Below are 24,576 nucleotides of genomic sequence, written 5' to 3' on the forward strand. Positions count from 1 at the left end.
AACCAAGGGAACGGTGCAGGTTGTGTTTCCCGCCATAGAGGGGCAGCAGAACCTCAAACAAATACACAACATAATACAGTTGTACATTTTCTTTCTGGCAAAACCTTAAAAAATCAGTTATGTCAATAAAAATAATCCAAGGTGAGTTATTGTGAAATATGACAACATTAGCAAAGCGCCATTAAACTTTTTTTCCTTGTGCAGACATCATATTAATTAAACTAAGTAAATTATAACTAAAGCAACATAAACAAAATATTCCTAAAGAGGGTCCTAGTAATATCAAGATACTAGACCTGCAGAAGATAGTCTGCTCATAGGCTGAGGAGGATTTTATCCATTAAATGAACCATTACACTCAGACAATAGCCCAAGGTTCAATGTTCAAACTCAACCAGGATGGTAATAATAAAACTAAAATGAATGGATAACAAGAAAATGCTGAACACATAAACAAAAAAGAATAAAAAGTAAAATACAAAACTATGACAACCAGCTTATTGTAAATTAACCTGATCACCAGCTTCACCCTGTTACAACTGGTTTCAAAGTTTTTAGAGTAGCTAGTTCCTTTTTAATGGATGTCTTCATCATACTCCAGTGATTTTCTTTTTGGTGACTCGAAGTTTCCCTTGTTGCTCATACTCCAGAGTATGCAGCAAAAGAGAGACAGCCTAACCTGCAGGTGACTCATGATGATGACTTTCCTGCTTTTTTCCCTCACAGTCCTTGGATGAAGTTAGTCTTTACTATAACTGTGTGTCCTTCAGGGCTGAATTTTATTTAATAAAATAAAAATGTGTAGCAGTTGCGCTACACATTTTCTACAATGTCCTCATGGCAAAAATCAATCAGACCATACTATTTGGATTAAATCATTCATGTTGTTGGTCAAAACAAATTATTTTACGTATAATGTACTCTAGTTTGTACATATCAGAAAGTTGTTAAATCACCAATTAGATAGACCCTGTTAGTACTGGTTTGGACCCTCTTTTGCCTTCAGAACTGCTTTCATGTCATTTGCACTGTTGCAGCAGAAATTGAGATCAGACCAGGCAACATTTTTCCAGTCTTGTTGTCCAAAATTGGCGAGCCTGTGTGAATTGCAACCTCAGGTTCTTGTTCTTAGCTGATAGGAGTGGCACCCGATGCTTTGTCTTCTGCTGCTGTAGGCCACCTACTTTAAGATTTGGCATGTTATGCTTTCATTAACGCTCCTCTGAATACCTTGGTTGTAACGACTGGTTATTTGAGTTACTGTAGCCCTCTTATCAGCTCAAAGCTGTCTGGCCATTTCTTCTTACCTCTGGGATTAGTAAGGCCTTTCTGCACAGAGAATTACCGCTCACCGAATATTTTCTCTTTTTTTGATTCGTTCTCTGTAAACACTAGAGATGGTGTAGGAAAATCCCAGTAAATCAACAGTTTCTGAAATACTCCGACCAGCAACAACCATAATACATTCAAAGTCACTTCTTCCCCATTCTGATGCTTGCTGTGAACTTTGTCAGGTCTACAAAAGTCTCAGTACAAGTCTGTATTGAGTTGCTGCCACGTGATTAGCTAATTAGATATTTGTGTTATCTCATTAGCAGCTGAACCGGTGTGCTTCTTAAGGTGAGTGTATATGGTAGTGTAAAAGGTACTTGCAAACATGAAATTTAAGTCATCCTTTTAAATAAAAGTACATGAAATTATTATTAAAAACTTATTAAAGGCAGGTGTAATTTCAAAGCATTTTATTTCAAATATTTTCTTCACAGTGCGATAACATAAGACTGTACCTGCTTGTTCCAGGGCTTCACTCCCATGATGAATTTTACTGCCGCTAAGTTACATTAAAAAGTTTTTACTATTTTGTAAACAGTTATAAATAATATGTTTCATCACCTACTAATCTGAAGGTCAGTGATTCTTCCATTCGACATATTTAAATATCCTTGGGTAAAACAATGAACCCAAACTGCCCGTTATCTGTGTGTGAATGGGTGGATGTATCTTGCAGTAAGAAACGCTTTCAGTGCTTCCGTTAGAGCAAAAACGCAGCATATAAATAAAGTACAAATTCAAATACATGCCAGTGTGTTTCAATGTTGTTTTTTGCATTCCATTAAATTATAGCAACAGTTTTAAATATATAATGCTAATAACATTGCATTAAATAACTGCAAAGGGATCTTCAACCCTCCAGGAATGAGAAGAATCAGCTAAAGGGTATGTGGCAGTGCAATCTGTTTTTATGTCGGAATGTTATTTGTGCAGTAGAAATGAGATGAATTTGGTGTTATAAGTAGAGTCAAAGCAATAAAGATAGCAAAATATGTATGAAGTATGAAAACAACATAAATAGATATGTTTAGCCTTTTTTCCACTTAATGAATGGATTGTATAGCCACATAATGAGTGTGATATCCAATCTTTCAAGTTGTTTTTTTTTTTTTTTTTTTGAACAAAACTAAGCTAAGAAAACTGCAAAACGCTACTCATTTTTTTCTCTGTTAATTGAAGAAACCTCCTTCTCTAGGTCAAGGCATCTTTGGGCATCTGCTTAGGCACTGCTGTACCCTTCTGCCCCATCACTTCCAGCACACGACAATATTAGGATCGTTTTCCAAACGTTCATCAAGCTCCTGGTAAGTAATCCCTGTAAAATCAGGACATTGTAAGCACACTTGTTTCACACCATCAGTTCTTAAGTTTTGTCCAACAATCAAAGAAGGCTTCAAACCCTGCCTGTTTTGCAGCAGATCTCATCGTAACTATGACAACCGGTATAGAGTCGAGGAGGCCTGCTTCTCTCGTCGCGCATCACCTTCACGGGATACTTCTGCAGCCGTCGAATAAGACACTTCATTAGTCCAAACTGGATCAGCCTCCTTAGGAGAAACGAGTGACATGACACACATACAGTATGAGCCAGTGTCACTCTGACCTGAATTTTCAGGAGCGCTAAGTCTTTTCAGGAACTGATCATTTGAGCGACGCTAACCTCTCGTCGACCCTTTGAAGCTGCTGTGAGTAGCGTGAGCAAAGGTCTCGGACTGTTGTTCCCGGACTTAGCCCACAATACAGCTGGAACACATCTCTCAGACTTGCACGTTTCTGACCTGAAAGTGACAGGGCAAAGCTGCACAGTTAACGTCACAAAATAAATAAAGATTAACACGTGTTTTAATGGTCATGACCCCAACTAACCCTGCTTAGTGACGTAGTTAAGGCACTCCTCCTGAATGGACTTGTCATCTATGAGGCTCTGGACTTTTGGGGTGGTGCAGTACACATTAGAGTACTAGAGAAAGACCCGAGAAGGCAACCAGAACAAGTCATCAGGAAGTATTAGCCACTTTTTAATAGCTTGCTTTTTACAGCAGAATATCAGAAGACTAGAGACAATAATTTAATGTATTTGTTAAAAAAAAAAAAAAAGATTAAAATTAAAGTTTTAAATAAAAGGCCTTGCACAGTTGGCCTTCCCTCACTTAAAAAACCTGCCCTAATATTCTGTATTCAAAGTGGTGCATAGAGAGCAATGTGCAATATATAAATTGGCTTTCTTTTGAAATAAATTAACCCTTTTATCAGAATGGCATTCAGAACTGATGCTTGCTTTATGACTTTACAACCTGTACCCCCCCCCCAAAAAAAAAGCTTTTCTGCACAAGACAATCCACATCCAAAAACAGAAAAAAAACAAAAGATTTCCAGAATACAGAAGGAATTATATGAAAAAAAATGACAACTTTTCAATTAAAACTAACATCGGCACTAATGGTCCCTGATAAACTGTTCCACTACACTCATATATGTGTGATGTGAAATTAGTTTAATACCTGGAAAATTGACACCAGAGTCACAACACCATAGTACCTGTGAAGTTAAAAAGAGAAGTAAATACATCTTTTTGAAGTGTATTTTGACTACAGAGTGAAAATGCAAGTACACCCCCCTCATTCGGTAGCTTGAAAAACCACCTTTAGCTGCAATAACTTCAGCTTATCGTTGTCTCTATGACTTTATCAGTCTCTCGCGTCATTGTGTTATAATGTTTCCATTCACTGAGGTTTGTGGGCATTTATTTATGCACAGCTCTCTGAAGGTCCCACAACAGCACTTCAATCAGGTTGAGGTTTGGACTTTGACTGGTGATTGCAACATCCTGATTCTTTTATTTTTCAGTCATTCTGTTGCAGATTTGCTGCTGTGCTTTAGATCATTGTCCTGTCAGATAACCCAGTTTTGGCCAAGCCTTACAGTAGCTTTGGGACAGATAGCCTCACATTTGACTCTGGAATATTTTGGGATACACAGGAGTTCATGGTTGACTCAATGACTGCAAGGTCACCAGGTTCTGTGGCTGCAAAGTTCAAAACATCACCCCTCTACCACTGTGCTTGACAGCTGGTGTGAGGTGTTTGTGCTGATATGCCGTGTTTGGTTTTTGCCAAACAGCGCTGTGCATTCTGGTTAAATGTCAACACTTTTGGTCTCATCTTTCCAAAGGACATTGTTTCAGAAGTCTTTGCAAACCTACACTGTGCAACCATGCTCTTTTTACAGAGAAGCTACCTCCTGGCAGTCCTTCCAAACAAGCCATACTTCTTCAGTCTTTTCTAATTGCGCTGTCATGAACTTTAACATGCTAACTGAGCTCTTGTCAGTGTGTGTGTGTGTGTGTGTGTGTGTTTAAGGTTTCGCTGAGTACTGTACGACCTGACCTTGAAGTGAATCTGCTTGGATGTTAACCTACAAGAGGTCCCGGGAAGATTGTGGGATTGTGTTAGCTCCCACCTGAATGGTCCACAGCAAACTATTAAAACTTCTGCATTTACAGAGGCGTTCACACTTGGTTTATCAGTTAATCAAAACAACAACATAAAACAAAGTTGTGGGATGAAGCAGTACGTGTGTGAGGTTACTGAAGAGTACAACTGTATTTACTGAAAAATACTTACAGGAGATTCTGCACTGCAATACGAACAAGATTCAGCTCAACGTCTGCTTCAGCAGAAATTTTCTGGATGTGTCTAAATCCATCAATGTAGGGAAGAATCTGCAGTTAGCAGCAGATAGATAAGGGTTAGAGGCACGTAGTGCTTTTTGCATTACTGTGTAACTAAATGCTGTAAACATGTTAACTCATAAAAGCAATAAAACAGTATTGTACCAATAAATGGCATCTTGTCTTGCACTAATGCCTTCTTTCAAATCATAAAACAAAAGATATAAAAACGTGCTTATATCACTTCCAGCACAGCTGATAACAAGTGTTTAAATACTGATCTTTCTTCCAAGCACTTCTTAGAGTGCTATCAAATACCTCTCAAGAGTTGCAGCGAGAGGTTGTTGACATTGAAAGCCTACCTGTTGAGTGGTGAGATCCCACTGAGACTTGATAAAATGGTCTTTGCACTGGGTAAAGACTGGCACGTCGTACTCCTGAACTATTGGGGGGTCTTTTCGCAGCTGAATCAGCTTTAGATGAATGGTGTTAGACTCATCTTAAAAAGGATACAACAAACAAGAGTAAGAGCAGTTTTAAAAAAAAAACACTGTTGCTGCCAACCAACATGTGAATACTGCCTATGTGCAGCTGGTAAATTCTTAAAAAAAAAAAAATGACTCAGAAACATCAGCCTGCATTTCCCATCTCTGAATTTCTAAAAAGAGTAACAGTCAGAGCAAAGCCGCTTGCATAGTAGCACTGCTTTGTCTTGACTTACATTAACTAATCAACCCAAACAACCACATAATTTCACTTTGGGCCATAGCCCAGCCAGCATGTTGGTTGGCTGATAAGGGCTTATCAGAGATATTGGAAAACGTGTTGTTAGGGAACATAATGCATAACAAAGCTCTCCTCGGTGAAGAGTGTGCTCTCCTACTGCCTGGATGTCTGCCACGCAGGGGCAACTACTAAAACCAGTTAGGCTTTGCAGAGGGTAATTAATACTGCCTCAAACATAACTGGCTGCTCTCTGCCACTCCTGGAGATCCTCTTGTCTTAGGAAATCCAGGGCCATCACAGGTGACCCCTCGTGTCCCGCCATCCCTGTTTGACCCGTTGCCCTCTGGTCGAAACCTCCAGTAAATCAGGCCCCACACCTCCAAACAAACAGTTTCTTCCCCTGGGTCATTCGGACTGTTGACAAACACTACCCCACCCCTACCCTCCCACCCACCAACCAACCAATCTGAGCCATGGCCTGAGTAACCCTCATCAGCTTTTATCTTGCCCTGTATATATTTCTCCTGCTTGTTATTTATTCCTGCTGTCTTACTATTTATATTCTATTCCAGCACAGTTGGTCTGGAGGACCCACAATTTAGTTGTACGTGTACAATGAACATAATGGGCCATTCTATTCTATTCTATTCTATTCTAGATGCTTGAGTTCATTTAGAAATGCCGTAATCACATGATTTGTCTAGTAGAGCAGCTGCAGCTCTATAGTTTATGATACTTTCAGTATGATCTGCAGCACAGTAACAGAGCACATGTCACATTATTACTAAGTACATGGATCATTACAATTTTGGGCTTTTAAAGATTTCTCTGAGCTTTTTTTTCTAGGGTGGAATGAACATACAGCATGCATCCGTAATGTACTTTAAAAATGCATGTTGTATTTACTCTAGTTATTGTCTAATATTAATATGTATTTAATGGAGTACCAAAAGATTGATTCTGTTCATCTGGATATAGCCTTTTCAATGGGAGAAACGTTTCGTCACTCATCTAAGTGACTTCTTCAGTCTCAGCTGACTGCAAGTTTCCCCAACCTTATAAACAGTACATTTGCACAATAACTGAAACCAGCCCAGCTGTGAGGTCAGTTCCTTGATCATTAATATGCAAATTGTCATGACCATTGATCAACAACCACTGATAAGAGCCCATTGATCAAAGACCTGCGGTCAGCTGAGACTGAAGCAATCACTTGGATGAGTGACGAAACATTTCTTCCATTGAAAACGCTACATCCAGATGAGCAGAATCAACCTTTTGGGATTTACTTACCTGGATGATTGAGCATGCATCAAGACATATTTGATGGAGTAATTAACTTTACCCGGATAACAGCTTTAAGTCTCTGCAGCGTCTGTATGTACTGATTTTTAATTACACAACATCATATTTATGTTAACCTTGCTATAAAAGTAGACAGTAGGAGGACAAAGCACATTTGAACTTTGGACCTCCACAGCCTAAAACCCACAGCCTGTACAGGATTCAGTTATAAACACTGTGTACATTTTGTATTTTCTCAGGCCTTTAGTCTTTGTCTACAGTTAAAATTTATTTGATGATCTAAAACATGTAAATGTGACAAATCAGGAAGGGAGCAATTACTTTTTTACAGTACTGTAGTTCAGTCTTTGTCTCATCTGACATAAAACCTTTCTCCAGAAGGAATTTGGCTTATCTGTGTGGGCACATCAGAATACATTGTACTTACATGTAGTTGTTTAAACAGATTATCTTGGAATCTGCAGTCAAACTTGCAGAAGGGAAATCTAGAATTTCCCTTCCTACACCCATTGTTCTGAGTATTGGCAATCTAATGGGTGATGTCAAACAAGCAAAGAGAAAAGTACCAGAAAAATCATGTAAATCATGATCACTAACAAGAAGTTAGTCTCGGAGAGTTAAAAGACATTGTAGAAACTCAAGCACCACTTATTAAAAGATTTAAGTGAGTGTGTATATTTAGTTATGTATATACTTCTGATCCTGTGTGGATTAGAGAACATCCAAAATAAGTTCTAACTTGTGTGCCAAATTCTTGTTTTTTTTTAAGTCATTAAAGATTTAAAAGAATTCCACCCTGGAAAAAAGAACAGTTCAATGAAACAGTACAAAATTACCATGACATTCATGCCCATGATGAATGTGTGTAAACGTCTGACCACAGCTATATATTATATAGATATATTACTCCTTGCCACAGATAAAACTTATAGCCAGTAAGATGCCAAATAATACCAATGGGTAGGGTGCAGGCTCCCGTGGCATTAAGATCCTCTAACAAAGTTGACATAATGGGTAAAAGCTTCTGTTTGCTCTCCTCTTTGGATATAAAGCCGCTCTCCAGCTGCAACACAACAAGACAGAAAATCGCTAAGAAATCATCCCGAAGAAAGCGATCACGTGAACATGTGAAAATGTGGTACTCTTTACCTCCAGAGTTGTAAGGTATCCAGATAGCTTCTTAACAATGGGCTCGAGGCTGCAAGTATTGGTTCGGGCATCGCAAACAAGGCCGAGGTTAAACAGGAGGGCATTTCGGCTATATTTCTTATGTTCGATGCACACCGGGCAGCCAATTAACTTTTTTCCCATTGCAGTGCTAAGATAAAAAAAAAAAAAAAAGAGAGAGATTGGTTGATTAAGTTAATACACTATTATTTAAATACTAAGGACTTCAAACAAGGCAGGGAGACAGACGAGCAGAATAAGACTACATACACTGTTATTAATTTGTTTTGTAGCTCTGGCTTGGTGATAATATAAACCTGAACGGTGTCAAAGAGCTCCCGTGAGATGTACTCTTCTGGAACCTGTTAGGAGAGGACACAGTATGACAAACTATACCCAATACGATACACGAGCTCAGAAGGATTATGCAGAGTACACGTCAAAATGATTATGAAGGATTAAAAACCTGCCTCGCACGTTTAAAACACACTCAGTCATGAACAAGCTCGCAACTGGGGCAGTTACAAAGATAATCATAACGACAGTAGCTATAAAATAAACAATAATAATAATAATAATAATATAATAATATATAACATAAAACTACTTTACCAGACCATCTGCACACTTACCTGATATGTTATCTTGGGACCCAGAGTAGGATGAAATTCGCTGAAAAATATACACTCTATCCGAGTGGGCATGCCCATCATATATTTTATCCTCATGGAGAACTAATCCAGAGGTGTGTAAACCCTGCTGAGTCCTATTAACTTGCCCAAAATTGCGTTAACAAGGTATCTCCTGTGTGTCTACTGTGGATCTTCCCAGTTTATTTACAGCAGCATGAGCTAGCATATAGCTTTAACGTTTAAAGACAACTTAGCGACGTCCTTGGGTACTTAAACGCAGGTCTAAAGTTAAAAGAAGCCCTATAAAATCTGTTATTAATGTATTAAGCAGAGGTTATGGTCACCCAGGCATCAAACTATTCAATAACTCGACACATCAACGCATGCAAAAACCAGACAGGGAAGAACAACAATAATATCGCCTTCAGGGACACCCAGTAACTTAGCTTAGGAATAAAAATTGACGTCGCAAAAACTGTAAAGGCAACAATAAGACAGGAAGTCGTGGCGTATGTAGCACCAATAATGTTTTAAAATTAATATAAAAGTAACACGAACTCTGTTGTCGTATAAAAACGCTTTAAAGTATTGGGCCCTGAACAATTGTACAACACTAAGGAAAATTTCCCTTTTAGACAATTCAAAGGTTTCGAATAATAGTATTTACCAAATGTAATATTACTTTTATTACTTTCTAATGCCTTTTACATTTATAGATGCTATTTTACCATCTTACTTTACAGACTTAACGTCTGTGACGGTGTAGCTTTATATGTTGTACAGTCCATGAAGGCAACGTGGTTCAGTGGTGTCAGCGCTGCGCAGACTGCGCCGCAGTCGCTCTCTGTGCCGCGTGCAGGACACAGTACGAGCCCTGCCAGTTAGCTTGTTGTTCCGACACAGAAAAATGTTTGAATTTTATACAGGATCGTAAAGTGTAGCATGCTGATCTAACAGACTACTGCCGCCATGCAGCGAGTTCAGCCCGAGAGCTCACAGACTCCGGAAACCCAATGAATAACGATGTAAAGACTTAATACGGTTAACCATGTGGAGAAGGTCGCTGAGTACAAGCTACTACAGATGTTTTGGGTGCAGGAGTAGTGGACCAAAGGTAACTGGTCGAGTTATTTTTTTTTTTTTTATGTATTTTTTTCCGGGAAGTCGACACGTTGCGTCCAAAGTGTTGAACAAACAAAAACATGACAGTGTCACGGCTTTAAAAACCAACCAACAGTCCAAACCTGTTCCTGTTGCCTTCCTAACTGGAAATATTACTCACATTACAAACTGGCGCACATGTAAGCACAGACCAGGTCAAATGAGTTTCTTGATCTGTTTATCAGTTGATTTCCATTGACGTAACTGGACCAAATCTGTTTTCTGTTATCTTCTTTTTAACAAAATAAAGTGGCAGGCACACACAGAGGCAGCAGAGCTCAGACTGAGTCAAGCCTTCAGGAAAACATTCCTGCAGTTCTCGATAAAGCTTTACAAAAGCTCTCCTGCTTGTTGACAGGTGAAAACACCTGTCTGTATTCCTCAGACTTATCAGTATCAAACCTTCCTGCTGCTTGCTGTCTGTTGGATTGAAATTGTACTTGTTATTTATTGAAGCCGTTTGCACTATTATATGCTAGTATAATTATTACTTTTTGCAAAATCCCAGCCTTATTTTGTATTTATTTGTCTTTCTTTTGCTTCATTTTTTAAAATCGCTGTTGCATATAAAATTTTGCACTACTTCACATTATAAGGCCTTTATTATGGGCCCGTGGTACTTTCAAGCAATTTTATTGTAGGTTATAGTTCTTTATGCTGCTACTATCACATAGTAATTTCCCCTTTAGGATCAGTAAAGTATCTATCGATCTATCATGGCACATATCTTATACCTATACTAAATAAATACTATATAAATACTATATAAGCTTGAATAACTCAAATAAATAAATAAAAGGATTATTGTCCATACACATACAGTAACTAATAATAACACTTCTCTCTTACTGGATTACATTAAACTATGTGGAGATCTAGTAATGTAAGTTAACTTGACTTACAGATTCCCTCTTAACCCCTTGGTTATAGGGAGGAAGTGAAAATTATTTATGACTTGTCAGTTAGACATGTGTTATGAGTAATCGTGAGTGGTGTCTGAGGTTTGATCTAAAATAAATTGTGATGATTTCCAAAGTTGCTGGAAATTCCCCCGAGGAAATGCTTAATGGGAGTTTAACATCAGTGTTAAAAAACCGCAGTTGATTTCTGGATACTTGGAAATTGTATTTAAACTTAAATACAACAGGTGCCAGTTTGGCTCCCTGGTTGAGCTGGTGAACATGTGCCATATGGTTTGAGTTCAACCCTCAGCCCTTTACTGTGTGCCTTCCCTCGTCCTTTCTCCCTTCTTTCCTTTCTACTCCACACTGCTTCACTATCAAAATAAAGGCAATAATGCTCGCTATAAAAATAAATCCTAAATGTCATGCTTTTAGGTACTTTGGAAGTCCCAAGCTGTCCGTACATGCAGCGCTCCAGCCTTACCCGCAGGCAGGATTACACCACTTCAGGCGTTGAAGTTATGGAAGAGGCGCTTTGAGGAGAGAGGTGTGACGGAGCCTGAGCAGTCCAGCCAGTACATCATTGCTCATCTCCTCGGAGCTAAAACTGTAATTTGCAAAATCTACATTGCCTTAGCACTTGCACTGACATGCAGTAAACGTGGATCAAGTTCACATAGCGTTTCTTTATCCAGATAGAAAGTCTTGAGCAGGAGAGATTAACAGAGTTTCTCAGCCGAGAACAAACAGAGCAGATATGGAAGCTCTGCACCACACGTCTCTCCAGGTGAGTTTGTGCATAGATCTCTCTATATGCATTTAAGTGATTTTCAATTAAAATATTTACAATGTTGCATATTTGGGTTAGGATGCCCGTGCAGTACGTGATTGAAGAGTGGGACTTCAGGGACCTGACGCTGAAGATGAGGCCTCCTGTGTTCATACCACGACCTGAAACGGAGGTAAAAGAAAAGACGAGGCAGTGCATGCTCGCAGTGAAGACCCAGCAAATGATCACGCATAAGCCGAAATGTGATTTTTATTTCGTCTTTGCTGATGCAGGAGTTGGTCGAGCTGGTGCTCAATGATCTGCAGATGAAGACTGAGATGGGAGTGCCTGCTGAGACGGAGCCTATGTGCCTGGAAGTGGGATGTGGGTCTGGTGCCATTTCTCTTAGCCTGCTGAAGAGTCTGCCTCAGGTAAAATTTTGTGCTTGTCGTAAGATTTCAGACGAGTGGAATTACAATAAGGGACCCCACAGGAAAAAGGCTGTTTAACTTATTAATGTATTACCCCTCACTTTGGGTCTTAATACACTGACAATGAGTCAAATTTTTCATTACAACAGTGAAATATATGCAGTATATTGAGGTTTCTCATTGGTCGTGATATAACCACTGGTTGCTAGGGAAAAATGTGTATTCCTCTGACTGGTTCTCATTTCTACCCTCACTGATTGAAATTGAATTTCATTGAGGTCAGGTTTTCTGAAAATCTTGTGAATGCGATAACTCAAGAAGTGAGTTGCCTGAAGTATACATTTTTACATTTATACCACGTGTGCAACTGACAGGAGTTGATGTGTCGTGAGGGGTAGAGCTGGCAGCCGTCAACGTTTTTAATGTTTGTCTGCAAATACTAACTACGAGCTGAGCGGTAACAAAACTTGAAAAAGTGTGATTCAGACTGGAAATAAGTAATTGTATAAGAAACACTTCTGTCATATCAATGAACGATAATAAATATTCAAAAGAGAATAAACACAGACCTTTCAAAATTACCTGTTTCCATCCATCCATTTTCTTCCGCTTATCCGGGGCCGGGTCGCGGGGGCAGCCACCCAAGCAGAGAAGCCCAGACCTCCTCCCCAGCCACCTCCTCCAGCTTGTCCGGGGGGACACCAAGGCGTTCCCAGGCCAGCCGAGAGATATAATCTCTCCAGCGTGTCCTGGGTCTGCCCCGGGGCCTCCTCCTGGTGGGACATGCCCGGAACACCTCACCTCATTAGTTTCCATTTTAGAAATTGCAATGTTTAAATTTCAACTGCATACATTTGGCAAAAAACAAACAAAAAAACAAACCAAATAAACCCTTTGACGGTCTGCACGTGTAATATTAAAATTACATTCTCAAATTAAATAAAATAAGACATATATGAAGTCCAGACTAAGGCATAAAAATGTACCTTTACTTTGTTTTCTTGGAACGATTTCTGACATTAACAAGAGGCAAGTTTTTGTGCTGCTAAATCCAGACGTTATGATAGTGTAGATTTAAATAATTAATATTAATAATAATTCAATGTTCCACCTAACAACCCTTAGGTCAGTGGATCTGAGTTTTATGGCTTGTTTGCACTTTTGTTGGCTTTTGAAAAAAGATTTCATTTCTATATTTTTAAATATTTTTGCAATTTAACTAGCACAATATTTGATATTATTGAAGGTGTTATTTAGGACATTGCCGTCAGCCTTCAGCACGCTGCATAATTTAACCAGTCTGGTTAACAGGTCATCTGCATAAATTAATAAATAATTAAAACTTCTGGAGGCTTACTGATTTTGACTGGGTAAAACGTATTGCAAATTCAAGAGTGGAGAATAGATTTATAGTTTGTCACATTAATATAGTGGCAGCCATGTTCAAGCCATGTTTAGAGTGATAGGAATCCTCTCCAACGCTACTATTTATATCAATAAATATGTTCTTTAGAACATCCATTGACATTTTTAAGCGTGCTACTGGAAAGCACACAAAGATAAAATTATCCATGCATCCATCCAATTTCCCCCACTTATCCTTGTCAGGATCTTGGGGAGGCTGGAGGCTATTCCACCTGCCATAGGGCGAGAAGTGGGATACACCTTGGACAGGTTGGCAGACTATCACAGGGCTAACACTGACACACAACCATTCACACTCACAGTTAACCTTACCCCACTAACTGCACATGTTTATTCTGTTGGAGGAAGCTGGAATACCTGGAAAGAACCATCCTAGACACAAGGAGAAAAAATTCGTCATGAAAGAAAATAGGCAAAACAGAAGCTACACTCCCTTTGAAATATACATGTCCACTCTTGCCTGTTTATTTCTCTCTCTCTCTCTCCCTCCTTTTCTCCCTTCCTCTCCCTCTCTGCTCCTCTCTGAGACTTTATGCTGTCACCCAAAGGTTGAATGTAACAGTGAAACAGAATTTAAAACCAATAAAAGGCATAAACTGCATAGATAAGCATACATTTCCTTTTGACTTGCTCTCAGTTGGATCTGGAGCTGTACTGTAGAGAAACAATGAAGCACAGAACAGGAATAGACATCTATAACAAACTAAAATAATAAACTACATCAGCCCCTTTTGCTGGCAGCTAGCGATATACCAGCAGACTAATGGCTCAGAAAGCTACAATTAGCTAATAATTTTGAGTGACTTAGGCTACATTAGCTAACGTTTTATCAGAACAGTTTGCACTTCTGTTATCACTCTTCAGTAGAGGAGTTAGCAAAATAAAGCGTTAGAAGACAATGTCAGAAAATAATATTAAAATCTATTATCATTACTACTATTATTATAGTTATTTTTAGGGATCCTGTGATGAAATATCTCTATTGTAGGACTGTTTTTAGTCGCAAATGAGGGGGAAACACTTGCTTTACAATGTTTAACACATGCTTCAGAGCCAAGTGTTAAACGGAGCATCGAGTCAAGAATTTGTGTCGAGAATTTTTTATCGTCGAATTATTCGCACTAGTTTGTAGACAGGTCTGTCACTTCCATTCAAACTATGATCACAGCAATATGCTGTAACACAAAGCAATCACAACGAGTTTTGTGCCAACCAGTCAGAGAATACATGTTTTTTGCTAGCAACAGGTGGTTGTCAGGGGGTCAGAGTCTTATGGCTTTATTTTTGTGCCACTATTCTGAGCGCACGTAAAAAAAATAATTGCAGGTGCAAGTGTTGCATTTTGAGGAGAAATTTATTTTGAGCGAATTTGAGTGAACAAAACTCATTGCTGAGTGCAAAAACTGTATTTCAGTGTTTGCTATTATCCACACACACACACACACACAATAGCAGCCCCTCTCGCTCAGTTTTTGCATTTGCGCTCGCTCGCTATGTGTTGCTTGCGCTCTCAACATTTCTGCCCGTGCGCGTTCAACTCTTTCTGTATGCCGTTAAACCAGCCAATCACAGACTTGGATGCAAAAAAATCTGATTGCTGTTTTGGTCTCCAATCAGCTCGAAATGACAAAATGCAATATCTCAGAATCCATTTCATCCAAAACTCAAACGAGGCAGTGGCGGAGGAACACAGAGTGGCGGAGTTTGAAATATTACTCTTTCTGGGTCACAAAATGAACTTTTAAGATATTTTCATGCGCGAATGGTGCTGTTTAAACTTCAAATATCTGCTTGATTCATCAAGACATCACATATTTGCACAAGTGCTCTAATGTTTTCGGAGATGCCTGTTATCCACCAGCTGACCGGGTGGTCACTCGGGTTAAACATAATATATAAGGCTGAACTGACAAAAAATCGGCAGACTGCACCACCAGGTATTATAGGAAAAACCATAAAGCCTATGAACTAAAACAAACGCTGTTGTGACAGTGATGTACACTGTCTTGTTGGTATATATGTATGATTTGTATCACCTTCATGTTTCCCTCTCACCACATATCCAAACCGATATCATGACCAGCAGCTTTTACAGCTGTGGCTCTGGCAAACATCAGCTGATACTAGAAAGTAATATTAAATAAATTCTAACAACAGCTGATCAAGCTTGAACGTGCTGCTGTTGTTTAGCGCAACATTCGCTGGTTTCCTGTTTCTGGCGCAAAGTGGGCGATAAACAAGAGAGACGATCAGCTTATCATTGATCAGTTTCGTGATTGAAGTAGCAACAGGAGAGGGAGGGGGAGAGAATGAGAGAAGGAGAGGCAGTTGTACAGCAAAAACACAGAATAACTCCAGCTTTGTGTCTTTTTTTCATTGACGTACGAGACAAATCGCGTTCCTTTTCACCTCAATACAGATGTATTGTAATTGGTCCAGCCCAGAGTTGATTAGCCAATTGGCTAATCCACCACCTTTCATTGTTTATACCATTACAAAAACAAACAAACAAACATAAAAATGAAAAATCACCATCGGCCCACCTGGCATTGTCATTTCGAGCTGATTGGAGCCAATCAGATTTTTTTGCATCCAAGTCTGTGATTGGCTGGTTTTGTGGCACAAATAAAACGGTGTACAGAAAGAGTTGAACGCGCATGGGCAGAAATGTTGAGAGCGCAAGCAACACATAGCGAGGGAGCGCAAATGCAAAAACCGAGCGAGAGGGGCTGCTATTGTGTGTGTGGGGGGGGATAATAGCAAACACCGAAATACGGTTTTTGCACGCAGCAATGAATTTTGTTCACTCAAATGTAGCTTTTCTTCGCTCAAAATAAATTTCTCCTCAAAATGCAACACTTGCACCTGCAAAAAATTTTTTTTATGTGCGCTCAATTTTTATTAGAATAGTGGCACAAAAATAACACCATAAGAGTCTGGTCTTTAGGCATGAGTGGCTGCAGCTTTAACAGTTATTTCCCCAGCGACTGCCATCAGCCTTCAGCAACCACTTGCAATCGGTCAGGGTAAACTCATTATTCCTCCATGACCCGGAGGTTGCCAGATGGTCACTGACAGGTCTTTAAGCCTGTGTGACCGGGACCTTATTCGCTTGATCCTACACTGTCACCATGACGGTCATGCGTCCAAATCAGCTAACAACTGAATGTCTGGCTGTTAGTGGTCATGTCTGCAAAATCTCAAGACCCAGACATTTTTTCTTCCTCACCAACATCTGTCAGATGAGGTTGTGTTTTGAACATCTGTGGTTTTGATCAGGATCCTCTTTGCAATCAGTAACGTTATGTACAGACTTTCATGTTCTCTTCAGGAAGTTGTGACATTTCCTGTAGCACCAACCATTTTTGAAACTAATCCCATATAACAAGCAAATGTCAGCTTGTTTAGATGCTGAACATGATGCATCAGTTTTAAAAACTGAAAAAAAAATTACAAATTATGAAAAACACCAATGTAAGTTGGTGGGCAGTCATGTGTTATGTGTCACAATGTGTTATGAGAACAGTTTCAATCCTGGCATTAATTCTCTAAGTTAAATAAATTCCTCTGGAGGAATGGAACACCATGCTCACCTCGGGAACGTCAGGTACTGACACAGGTGAATGTCATGGCCTTATACACTCAAACTGCTGTTTGAGCTTTTTGACCCATAGCCATTGGAAAGTGTTGCTCACTACTATTGTCAGCTTAAGTCGAAATAGATAAATTGCCTTAACCTAACAGTGAGTATTGTTACAAAGGCTGCAGCTTTTTATGTGTCATTTAGTTATTCTAAAGAACATTTGACAGTGGATTCTTTAGGCTGAGCTAATTGAGTGTTTTTTTGAGGCTTGTGATGACCATATGTTAAGTTTAATTTTTTAGTGATGACTTATTTATTTACTATTAATAGACTGTAACGGCGAAGGACCAGACAACCACAGCGTTACAGTTTGTTGCGTGTTTTTTATTTACAGAGTTAAAGTGCAGCTTTCCAGCTGCCTCGCTCTGCGCAGCACACACCGCTCTCTCGTCCAGTCCCGGCATCCTCCTGAAATAGGGAAGGCATGACCCGGTGATGGAGAACAACTGTGTGGGTCAACCTCCCCTGACACAACACACTGAACCCCCCGCTCCACCCCTCCCCTGCAGCCGAGCCACATTGATTAACAGGGGGAAAAAAATCAATAGGATAACTGATATGATAAATTATTAGTTATAGATTTCCAGTTGATAAGCTGCTATCCTCACATCACATGTACATCTTCTCACCTCAGCTGATCAAACATGCACTCCAGTTATACTGTGATATTGTGTTTGCATATTTTAGACTCTCTTCTGTTATCAGATTATAAAGAAGTAAAAATGTCCCAATTTCCCCGTGCATACAAATACAGGAAAACAGAGAAAACTTCTGCGTAAAGTTAGTTCTTGTGTTTTGTTTTCCAGCTTAAAGGCGTCGCCCTGGATCAGAGCCAGGATGCAGTGGATTTAACAAGAGAGAACGCACTAAGGTAATTGCAGCACAACCCATGAAAACTATGTTGTAAATGTCCTTTAGCATTGATTTATTTTTATTATAAAGATTAAATTACGTTATTATAAAGATTTCATAAAATCTGAAAAAGGATTTTTGTCTGCAGATTGGGACTTGAGGATAGATTAGAGATTCATCACATCGATGTCATGAAGGGTCAGTGAATGTTTTGCATATTTTTTTTCTAAATAACAAAGCTGATCCCTCTGCTGATAAAAAGATTATTTTGTTTTGTTTTGTTTTTTTATCAGATGCAGAAACTCTACTCAGACTCATTAGGCCAGTTACAACTTTGGTCAGTAACCCTCCGTACCTGTTTTCAGAAGACATGGCGTCCCTTGAACCTGAAATTTTAAGGTGACTAAAAATGCAATCAGTCATTCTCATTTTATATATATTAAACCTGATGTTTAACATTAAAAAAAAGCTTTATTCAGTTGGATTCACAAAAGTTGTTATTAAATGCAGAATGTACAAATCTTTAGAGTGAGCTATTAAGGTTGTATTGTTTAAATAATTGACAACAACAATTGTGAATAATTACAATGTCATTAAGCATTCATCTGTTGGGTTTATAGGAGAAGGTGGAAATATATGAAACTATAAAAGATTTATGAAAGATAATCTCTGGGATTCTATATAAAACCAAGCAGAATTTACTGTTTCGGGTTGCTTACAAATACAGTTGTATTTATAAAAAATTGTACAATTGTTACAATTTGTTAAACATTGTATTTGTTAAAGCTGTTTAATAAATACAATGAAACCAATATAACAATATTAACATACTGTTTAATATATGTTATTAATGAGTAGCTGACCATTTAATCAATGTTGGGATCTTTAAATGAGAAGAAATGATCATAGTGAAGGAAATGTGCACTCATTCTTTACTTTTAGCTGTAATTTGCATGTAAAATGTAAATCTAATAAATAAGCTTATCAGATTTCATTAGATAACATTTTAAAATATGTGACATCGTATGATATATTTTATAGTGATGTGTTTTTGCTGTGTGCTGCTCCCCAGATTTGAAGACCCGGCTGCTTTAGACGGGGGCGAAGACGGCCTAAAAGTGATCAAGCAGATTTTGACCCTGGCTCCCCAGATTCTGTCCAGTTATGGGTAAAAAAAACAACAAAAAACCAACTCTCACACACAGACGGACACACCTGTGTTCATTTCCTAAAGGCAAAAGCAGCTTGTCACAAGAACAGCATGTTCTGAAAAACACATGTATCGTGTTGCCTCTTTAATGTGTTAAGCTTTCTAAAAGACTTCCAGTGAATGCACTTCCAGGCATGTGCTGCTCTCATCTCAGGGTTACTTTTCAAAATCGAGTCCTGTTGATGATTAATTTTTACCCCATTTCTGTGGGTTTTTTGTTTTATTTCCTGGTGAGAAACAGCCGTGCTTACTTGGAGGTGGACCCCAGACACCCCCCACTCATTCAACAGTGGGTGGAGGGGAACGTGGACAGGCTGCAGTTTAAGGAGGCACGGCATGACATCACCGGCAGGTCTGTTCAATAAAACTGCTTTACATCACTATCAGTTTTCATATGAAATCACTCTGCGTGAGCCCACTTTCAGGGCCATCGCTGTGATTTGATTAAGGTGTCTGGGGTTTGGGCATCGGTGACGCCGGCTCGTTTTTTGTGTTTCCTAGGCCTCGATTCTGCATCCTTCAGAAGGAAGAAGTCAAACAAGGACCACAAGCAGGATCTGGACTGAGAAATTAAGATCCTATTACGCTGGCTTTAGCTCAGGTCGCCGCTGCCTCAGCTCCCCTACCCCCACTGAACCACCAAGCACGCGCTCACACTGATCTGATAACACCCAGCATTCATAATTTGCACAAGCGCGCATTGTTTTCATGTCACCGCTGCACTTTTAATCTAGTAACAGTCGTGATCACATCCTGCGTCACAATAAAAAATGTGTGCAAGATGGCACAAAAAAAACGCAGGCTCCAAAGCTGTAGGTAATTACCGAAGCTTTTCTCGGAACCCTCCCTCTCAGAAGCTCACCCTCCTCCCAGGAAGCATTCAGTAGTTCTGTGAATCCGCTGACGAACGGTCCTCCCCTCAGCTTGTCCTCTCGCTGACTCAGATGCAAGCGGCGTGCATTGTTGAGCAAAAGCTCACGCAGCACGGCCTTTACTTCCTCACACAATCTGCTTCTCTCGCATACTTAGAGTTTAAAGGCCACTAAATCTTTGTGTTTCAAAGGTGATTTAAGGGAAAATATTTCCTAACAAGTGTCACAAGAGCAGTCGTCATGCGGGGGTTGGTGATGGCGATCGCAAGCCTTAACACAACAGAAACGTTTGGCATTTCAAACAACACAGATGAATAACAAGTGGATACAAATGTAAAAGCATGACACGCCAAGAGTCCAGCTGGTGGTTTTAATAGAAAAATGTACACATGTAAAAGGTACAAAAAGATGCTGTACTGAGAAAACAAAAATAAAATGGCATAAAAGATGTCTCAGTGTAATCAGTGTACTTCTCAGGAAACTATATACATCTTGAACTGATGAGGGAGGGGAGAAGATATGGAAAATTTTCCACATCCATCATAAAACAGAGTACAGTACTTCATGTTTCTCACAAGTTTTTGTTGTTGTTGTTGTTGTTTTCCTTTTTCCTGGGGTGCTTCAACATCCAGTCCTCAACAATTTAAGTCTGAAACCAGACACAGCAGGATTAACTGAATTTGTACACATTTTGTCACCAAAAACATCACCCTGTGTCCAGTATTTTTGCAACTGGCCTCCAACTGTTGAAGCAGCAATGTCTTTTACGGGCACAAAGGACCCACTTAAAAGTGTTTTGTTTTTTTGGGGGGTTTTTCCCTTAAGCTGAGATTCAGCCATTAATAGTGAGTCAGTGAACCTCCTCTCCTCTTTCTCCTCCTCCTCCGCCCCCCCTCAGACCTTGAAGGGATAGTCCTGTAAGTAACGCAGCAGGGGCCTTGGGAGTGGTAGCTGATCGGGACAGTCAGTTTGTCTGTTAATGACGAGGCGTGTGAGGTGCTGAAGAGAGGGGAGGCTTTGGGGCTTGTACAGAGCGTGCTTGAGTTTTAGTACCACTGTGGTCTCCTGGATGCCCTGCTGAGAGGCTTTTGAAGGGGGCTCCTCCTCCACTCTTCCCTCCTCTGCCTTTCTCTCTGGTCCCATGTAGTGCTGCACCAGACTGGGAACGCTGGGGAAGGATGATAGGCTAGGTCTGGCCGGGGAGCTGGAGTCGAGCAGAAACTGGGCGCAGCTGTACTGGATCCGTATGCTTGTGGGGCCACGCGCGGTTCTGACCGACAGGGTCAGCATGTACAGAGGGTGACTGCTGTCCCGTACCAAAAAGGCTCCTTCAGATGCCTCCTGAAGAGCAGCGTGGGCCTGGGCTGCAGTCACAGCTCCCCAGTACCATCCTACACACACAAATTCCTAAATATTAGTCACCGTGAACAGATCGTGTTGTCCTGCATGAAGCCTGATGTTTACTTAGCGATGAACAATCAACTAATCTCTCAGAGCAGATAATGAAATGTACCAAACAATACCTGGAACACATCGAGGATTTTTAGGAATGCTTTTTTTTTTCCTCCTTTTTTTTTTGGAATGAGAAGGTTGTGAAGTATGTTTTAAACCACACCTGAATTTTCTAGGTAGCAGAAGTTGCTGGCAATGGCCCTCAGATCTTTTGTGGGGTCCCATCGTGGACTGGTGCTTTGGAAGCAGGGGGTGGGAGTTGCAGTTCCTGCCCGCATACCCCGCGGGGATTCAGTGGACGGGGTAGTGGGCAGAAGAGCTCCAGGACTGGAAATCAGATGGAAGATACTAGTTAGCAGACATAAACAAACACAGCAGGAGGATTTATCACAGCTTCCTTGTTTTTAACCCTGGAATTTTAATATTTTTTTGGCTGATTTATTTATTTTTCAAAAAACTGACTTTATCGCACTTTATCTTATTTTTACTGCTGACTTTGAAAAAATGAACTCAGCTTTGCTGGTTAATAACTAGTATTTTTTATAGGTTACGTTAGATCTTGCAACAGGCCTGCATTTGTCTTGTTTTCGCCTGAATAACAATAATAATAATTAAGGCCAATTAAGGCAATTTTACACTTAGCGACAAATTATACATACACACACACACACGTATATATATATATATATATATATATATATATATATATATATATATATATATATATATATATATATATATACTGAAATTCCCCGGCTTTACAATGACGAGCAAAGAAAAAGCAGAGACACAAAGAAAAGTCAACTCACCCGGGTACACAAAGAATCATTCTATTTCTTCACTTCTCTGGGCTAAAATCCAATCGGACTTTCTTCAGAAAACAATCAAAACATACAGAGACTAAAATGTATCTAAAGAAAAAGGAGGGGAAAAAAATAAAAATCTGGCTAACAAACAATCCGCGGTGACATGGGTTTCATGTATGAATAGCTCGATTGTAACCCGAAGAGCTCCGCGCACGCAAACAGGCTCTGCTCCTGTCCTTAACACTGATCAGCAGAGAGAAGAACAACAATAAAATATAATAGAAACGACCTAAAAGCGGCTCTACTGTAAAGCTCAGCTCTCCGCAGCACTGCGTTGGAGTGTGTTGTCGCCAGAATGAGATCCCGATGTGTGAAGGACAGAGTGTAAAGGCTTGGCTTTTAAAATTTACCGTTTCCTAGAAGTCTATTCTGAGAACTCGCAGCACCGGCGGCTCTGACGTCACGCCGGCCGCACCAACTCCCACTCCGCTCCAACCGCCGCCGGTTTTTTCGCTTCGCGGCAGGGCTACAGCTTCTCTATTAGCGCTCCTTCGACGGACAAACCGGGTTCGCACATACATGTGTGTGGGGTTTTTTGTGTTTCGGTTAATTCCCAGGACAACCGCCCCGAACCGTGCTGTTTTTCTCTGGCATCTCTCCCCTCGTTTCACCCGGCGGCTCCCCGCCTTCGCTGAACCTGCGCTCCTCTCCCAGGAACCGCGCGGCAGCTTCTGCCTAGTCGCTTTCCAGGAATAATTGCAGAGCTTGACTCCGCCCCGCCGGGCGGCCCTGACAGAGGCTTCATTCTGGGAATTCACCGCCTCGACATTAAAGATAATAGGAATGCTCACTGGCTATTTCCAGTAATATAGATTTCCCTCGATCCTGGTGGAAAAACACGGCGAGAGGTTTTCTAGGAGCTTTAGAGTAATTACGCTCGAGAAAACAAGTTGTTATTGTGACAATAAACTAAAAAATATATATAAACCGGGTTAAGACTGCCGTAGAGACAGAGAAAAGCTGATTGTGCTTCAGTTTGTGACTTCTGATAATCTTCTCTTTTATTGCTCTTTTGTGTCTTGTTTGCACACATGCAGCCCGAGATTAAACTATAGTTCATTTGCAGTTACATTTCTGCTTATTTGAGCTCTCCTGGTATTTATTTTCCCGGGAATGTATCTAAGAGATCCCTGCATCGGCCTGCAGCTTACACTCCAATGCATGTAGGTGTTGATATCTTGTTTCATTTACGAGAATATGGCCAAATAAGGGCTGTTAAAGATGATTTCTGACGCTGGGTTTTTGCGTATTGTTGTAAAATCTGTGGCATATCCTGTCCGGCTTTTTAAAATATTTATTCCAATAATACTCAGAGCCATCGCTCAGACATATGTGGTAGTTTGGAAGCAGAGTAATATGTGAAATATGCTGCGTCATAATCATAACCATACCCAGGAGAGCGCGCTGATCCTGAGTAGCGTCTTCTCGGAAATCCTGAAATGAGCTTCTTTCTAAGAAGTTTTGTGGACTTTATCTGTCCCTGCTGGGTGAGGTTGAACAAATACCTTTTGAGCACATCTACATTTTTCAAATATGATTGCAGTAGCATAATTTCTTTTATGCTACTGCAATCATATTTTACATACGTATCATGGAAACAGAAAGTCTAAAGATGTAATCATTGCTATAGTAAAAAGAAACCAGCAGCAGGCAGGTTAAGGCAGTCACATGCAGTTCATTAAAGCACACAGACACAGAAGAAACTAGATTTAAAGAAATTACATTCCTCATAAATCACTTTGTTTGAACGCCTGTTTATAAATGGTCTGTAATTTATAGCAATCCCCTTCTGCATGATAAAAACAGGCAGGTTTGTTAGACAGACGTTCGAAAAGCATTCCTTCCTTCTTTTGCTTTTCTCTCTCTTTTTTTAAAATTGCAGCAGATAATTTCATAAGTTTGTGTGAGCAGTTTTGAGAAGGTCATAACACGGTGCTCAAATGTAAGAGGGAACAGCTGTATGTGTGTGTGTGGTTTTATGAAGCAGACAAACAGTTTTAGTGAAAATGTCAAGATGAAGAAGTGCAGATGTTCTAATTGAGATTCTTTTTTTTTTTTAATTGCAGTGTAATTTTATAGTTTTTGCTTTTGAAAAGGGCACTGCAGTCACGGCACAAGTTTCTAGAAAGCCGGAAGCATGAAGATAAAGAGAAAGGCTGTG

The 24,576-nt window shown here is 39.9% G+C and overlaps 3 protein-coding genes across 5 annotated transcripts; 1 reads left to right on the forward strand and 2 right to left on the reverse strand.

Moving 5' to 3' along the window:
- Positions 1-183: 183 nt before the first annotated feature.
- Positions 184-10,318, reverse strand: nprl2 (NPR2 like, GATOR1 complex subunit). 3 transcript variants are annotated; one of them, XM_085160137.1, is made up of 11 exons: positions 10,132-10,318; positions 8,471-8,562; positions 8,183-8,351; positions 7,988-8,096; positions 5,365-5,501; positions 4,956-5,053; positions 3,834-3,870; positions 3,199-3,292; positions 2,993-3,110; positions 2,737-2,879; positions 184-2,647 (listed from the first exon to the last, which is right to left on the reverse strand). In XM_085160137.1, exons 3-11 carry the CDS (start codon positions 8,342-8,344, stop codon positions 2,580-2,582), a joined length of 966 nt encoding a protein of 321 aa, XP_085016263.1. In that variant the 5' UTR covers positions 8,345-8,351; positions 8,471-8,562; positions 10,132-10,318; the 3' UTR covers positions 184-2,579. The 3 variants fall into 3 exon arrangements, with proteins under 3 accessions (XP_085016263.1, XP_085016262.1, XP_085016261.1); XM_085160136.1 differs by having other exon boundaries at positions 10,115-10,318; XM_085160135.1 differs by lacking the exon at positions 10,132-10,318 and adding an exon at positions 8,833-9,639.
- Positions 9,684-21,997, forward strand: hemk1 (HemK methyltransferase family member 1). The gene is given in 12 exon segments (XM_085160145.1): positions 9,684-9,946; positions 11,331-11,504; positions 11,591-11,682; positions 11,764-11,857; positions 11,958-12,095; positions 17,970-18,034; positions 18,164-18,213; positions 18,309-18,414; positions 19,088-19,183; positions 19,467-19,577; positions 19,727-19,748; positions 19,750-21,997. Coding segments are annotated over 12 exon segments (1,056 nt in total). The 5' UTR covers positions 9,684-9,880; the 3' UTR covers positions 19,792-21,997.
- On the reverse strand, positions 20,910-22,756 carry cisha (cytokine inducible SH2-containing protein a). Its single transcript, XM_085160148.1, has 3 exons — positions 22,359-22,756; positions 21,713-21,876; positions 20,910-21,488 (listed from the first exon to the last, which is right to left on the reverse strand). Exons 1-3 carry the CDS (start codon positions 22,376-22,378, stop codon positions 20,992-20,994), a joined length of 681 nt encoding a protein of 226 aa, XP_085016274.1. The 5' UTR covers positions 22,379-22,756; the 3' UTR covers positions 20,910-20,991.
- Between the last annotated feature and the right edge of the window lie 1,820 nt (positions 22,757-24,576).

Source organism: Neolamprologus multifasciatus, chromosome 5 (assembly GCF_963576455.1).
Source record: "Neolamprologus multifasciatus chromosome 5, fNeoMul1.2, whole genome shotgun sequence".
NCBI classification, from domain to species: Eukaryota; Metazoa; Chordata; class Actinopteri; order Cichliformes; family Cichlidae; genus Neolamprologus; species Neolamprologus multifasciatus.

Bases quoted from the DNA above. Each gene is read 5' to 3' on its own strand.
- cisha (XM_085160148.1), bottom strand. From the start codon at position 22,378: ATGATTCTTTGTGTACCCGG. The intron at 21,877-22,358 runs GTGAGTTGACTT...TCTGATTTCCAG, and splicing joins ATGATTCTTTGTGTACCCGG to TCCTGGAGCTCTTCTGCCCA. The intron at 21,489-21,712 runs GTGTGGTTTAAA...TTGTGTGTGTAG, and splicing joins CTGCTACCTAGAAAATTCAG to GATGGTACTGGGGAGCTGTG.
- nprl2 (XM_085160135.1), bottom strand. From the start codon at position 8,928: ATGAGGATAAAATATATGATGGGCATGCCCACTCGGATAGAGTGTATA. The intron at 5,502-7,987 runs GTATTATTTGGC...ATCCTTTTTAAG, and splicing joins AGCCTGCACCCTACCCATTG to ATGAGTCTAACACCATTCAT. The intron at 5,054-5,364 runs GTAGGCTTTCAA...TGCTAACTGCAG, and splicing joins GGGATCTCACCACTCAACAG to ATTCTTCCCTACATTGATGG.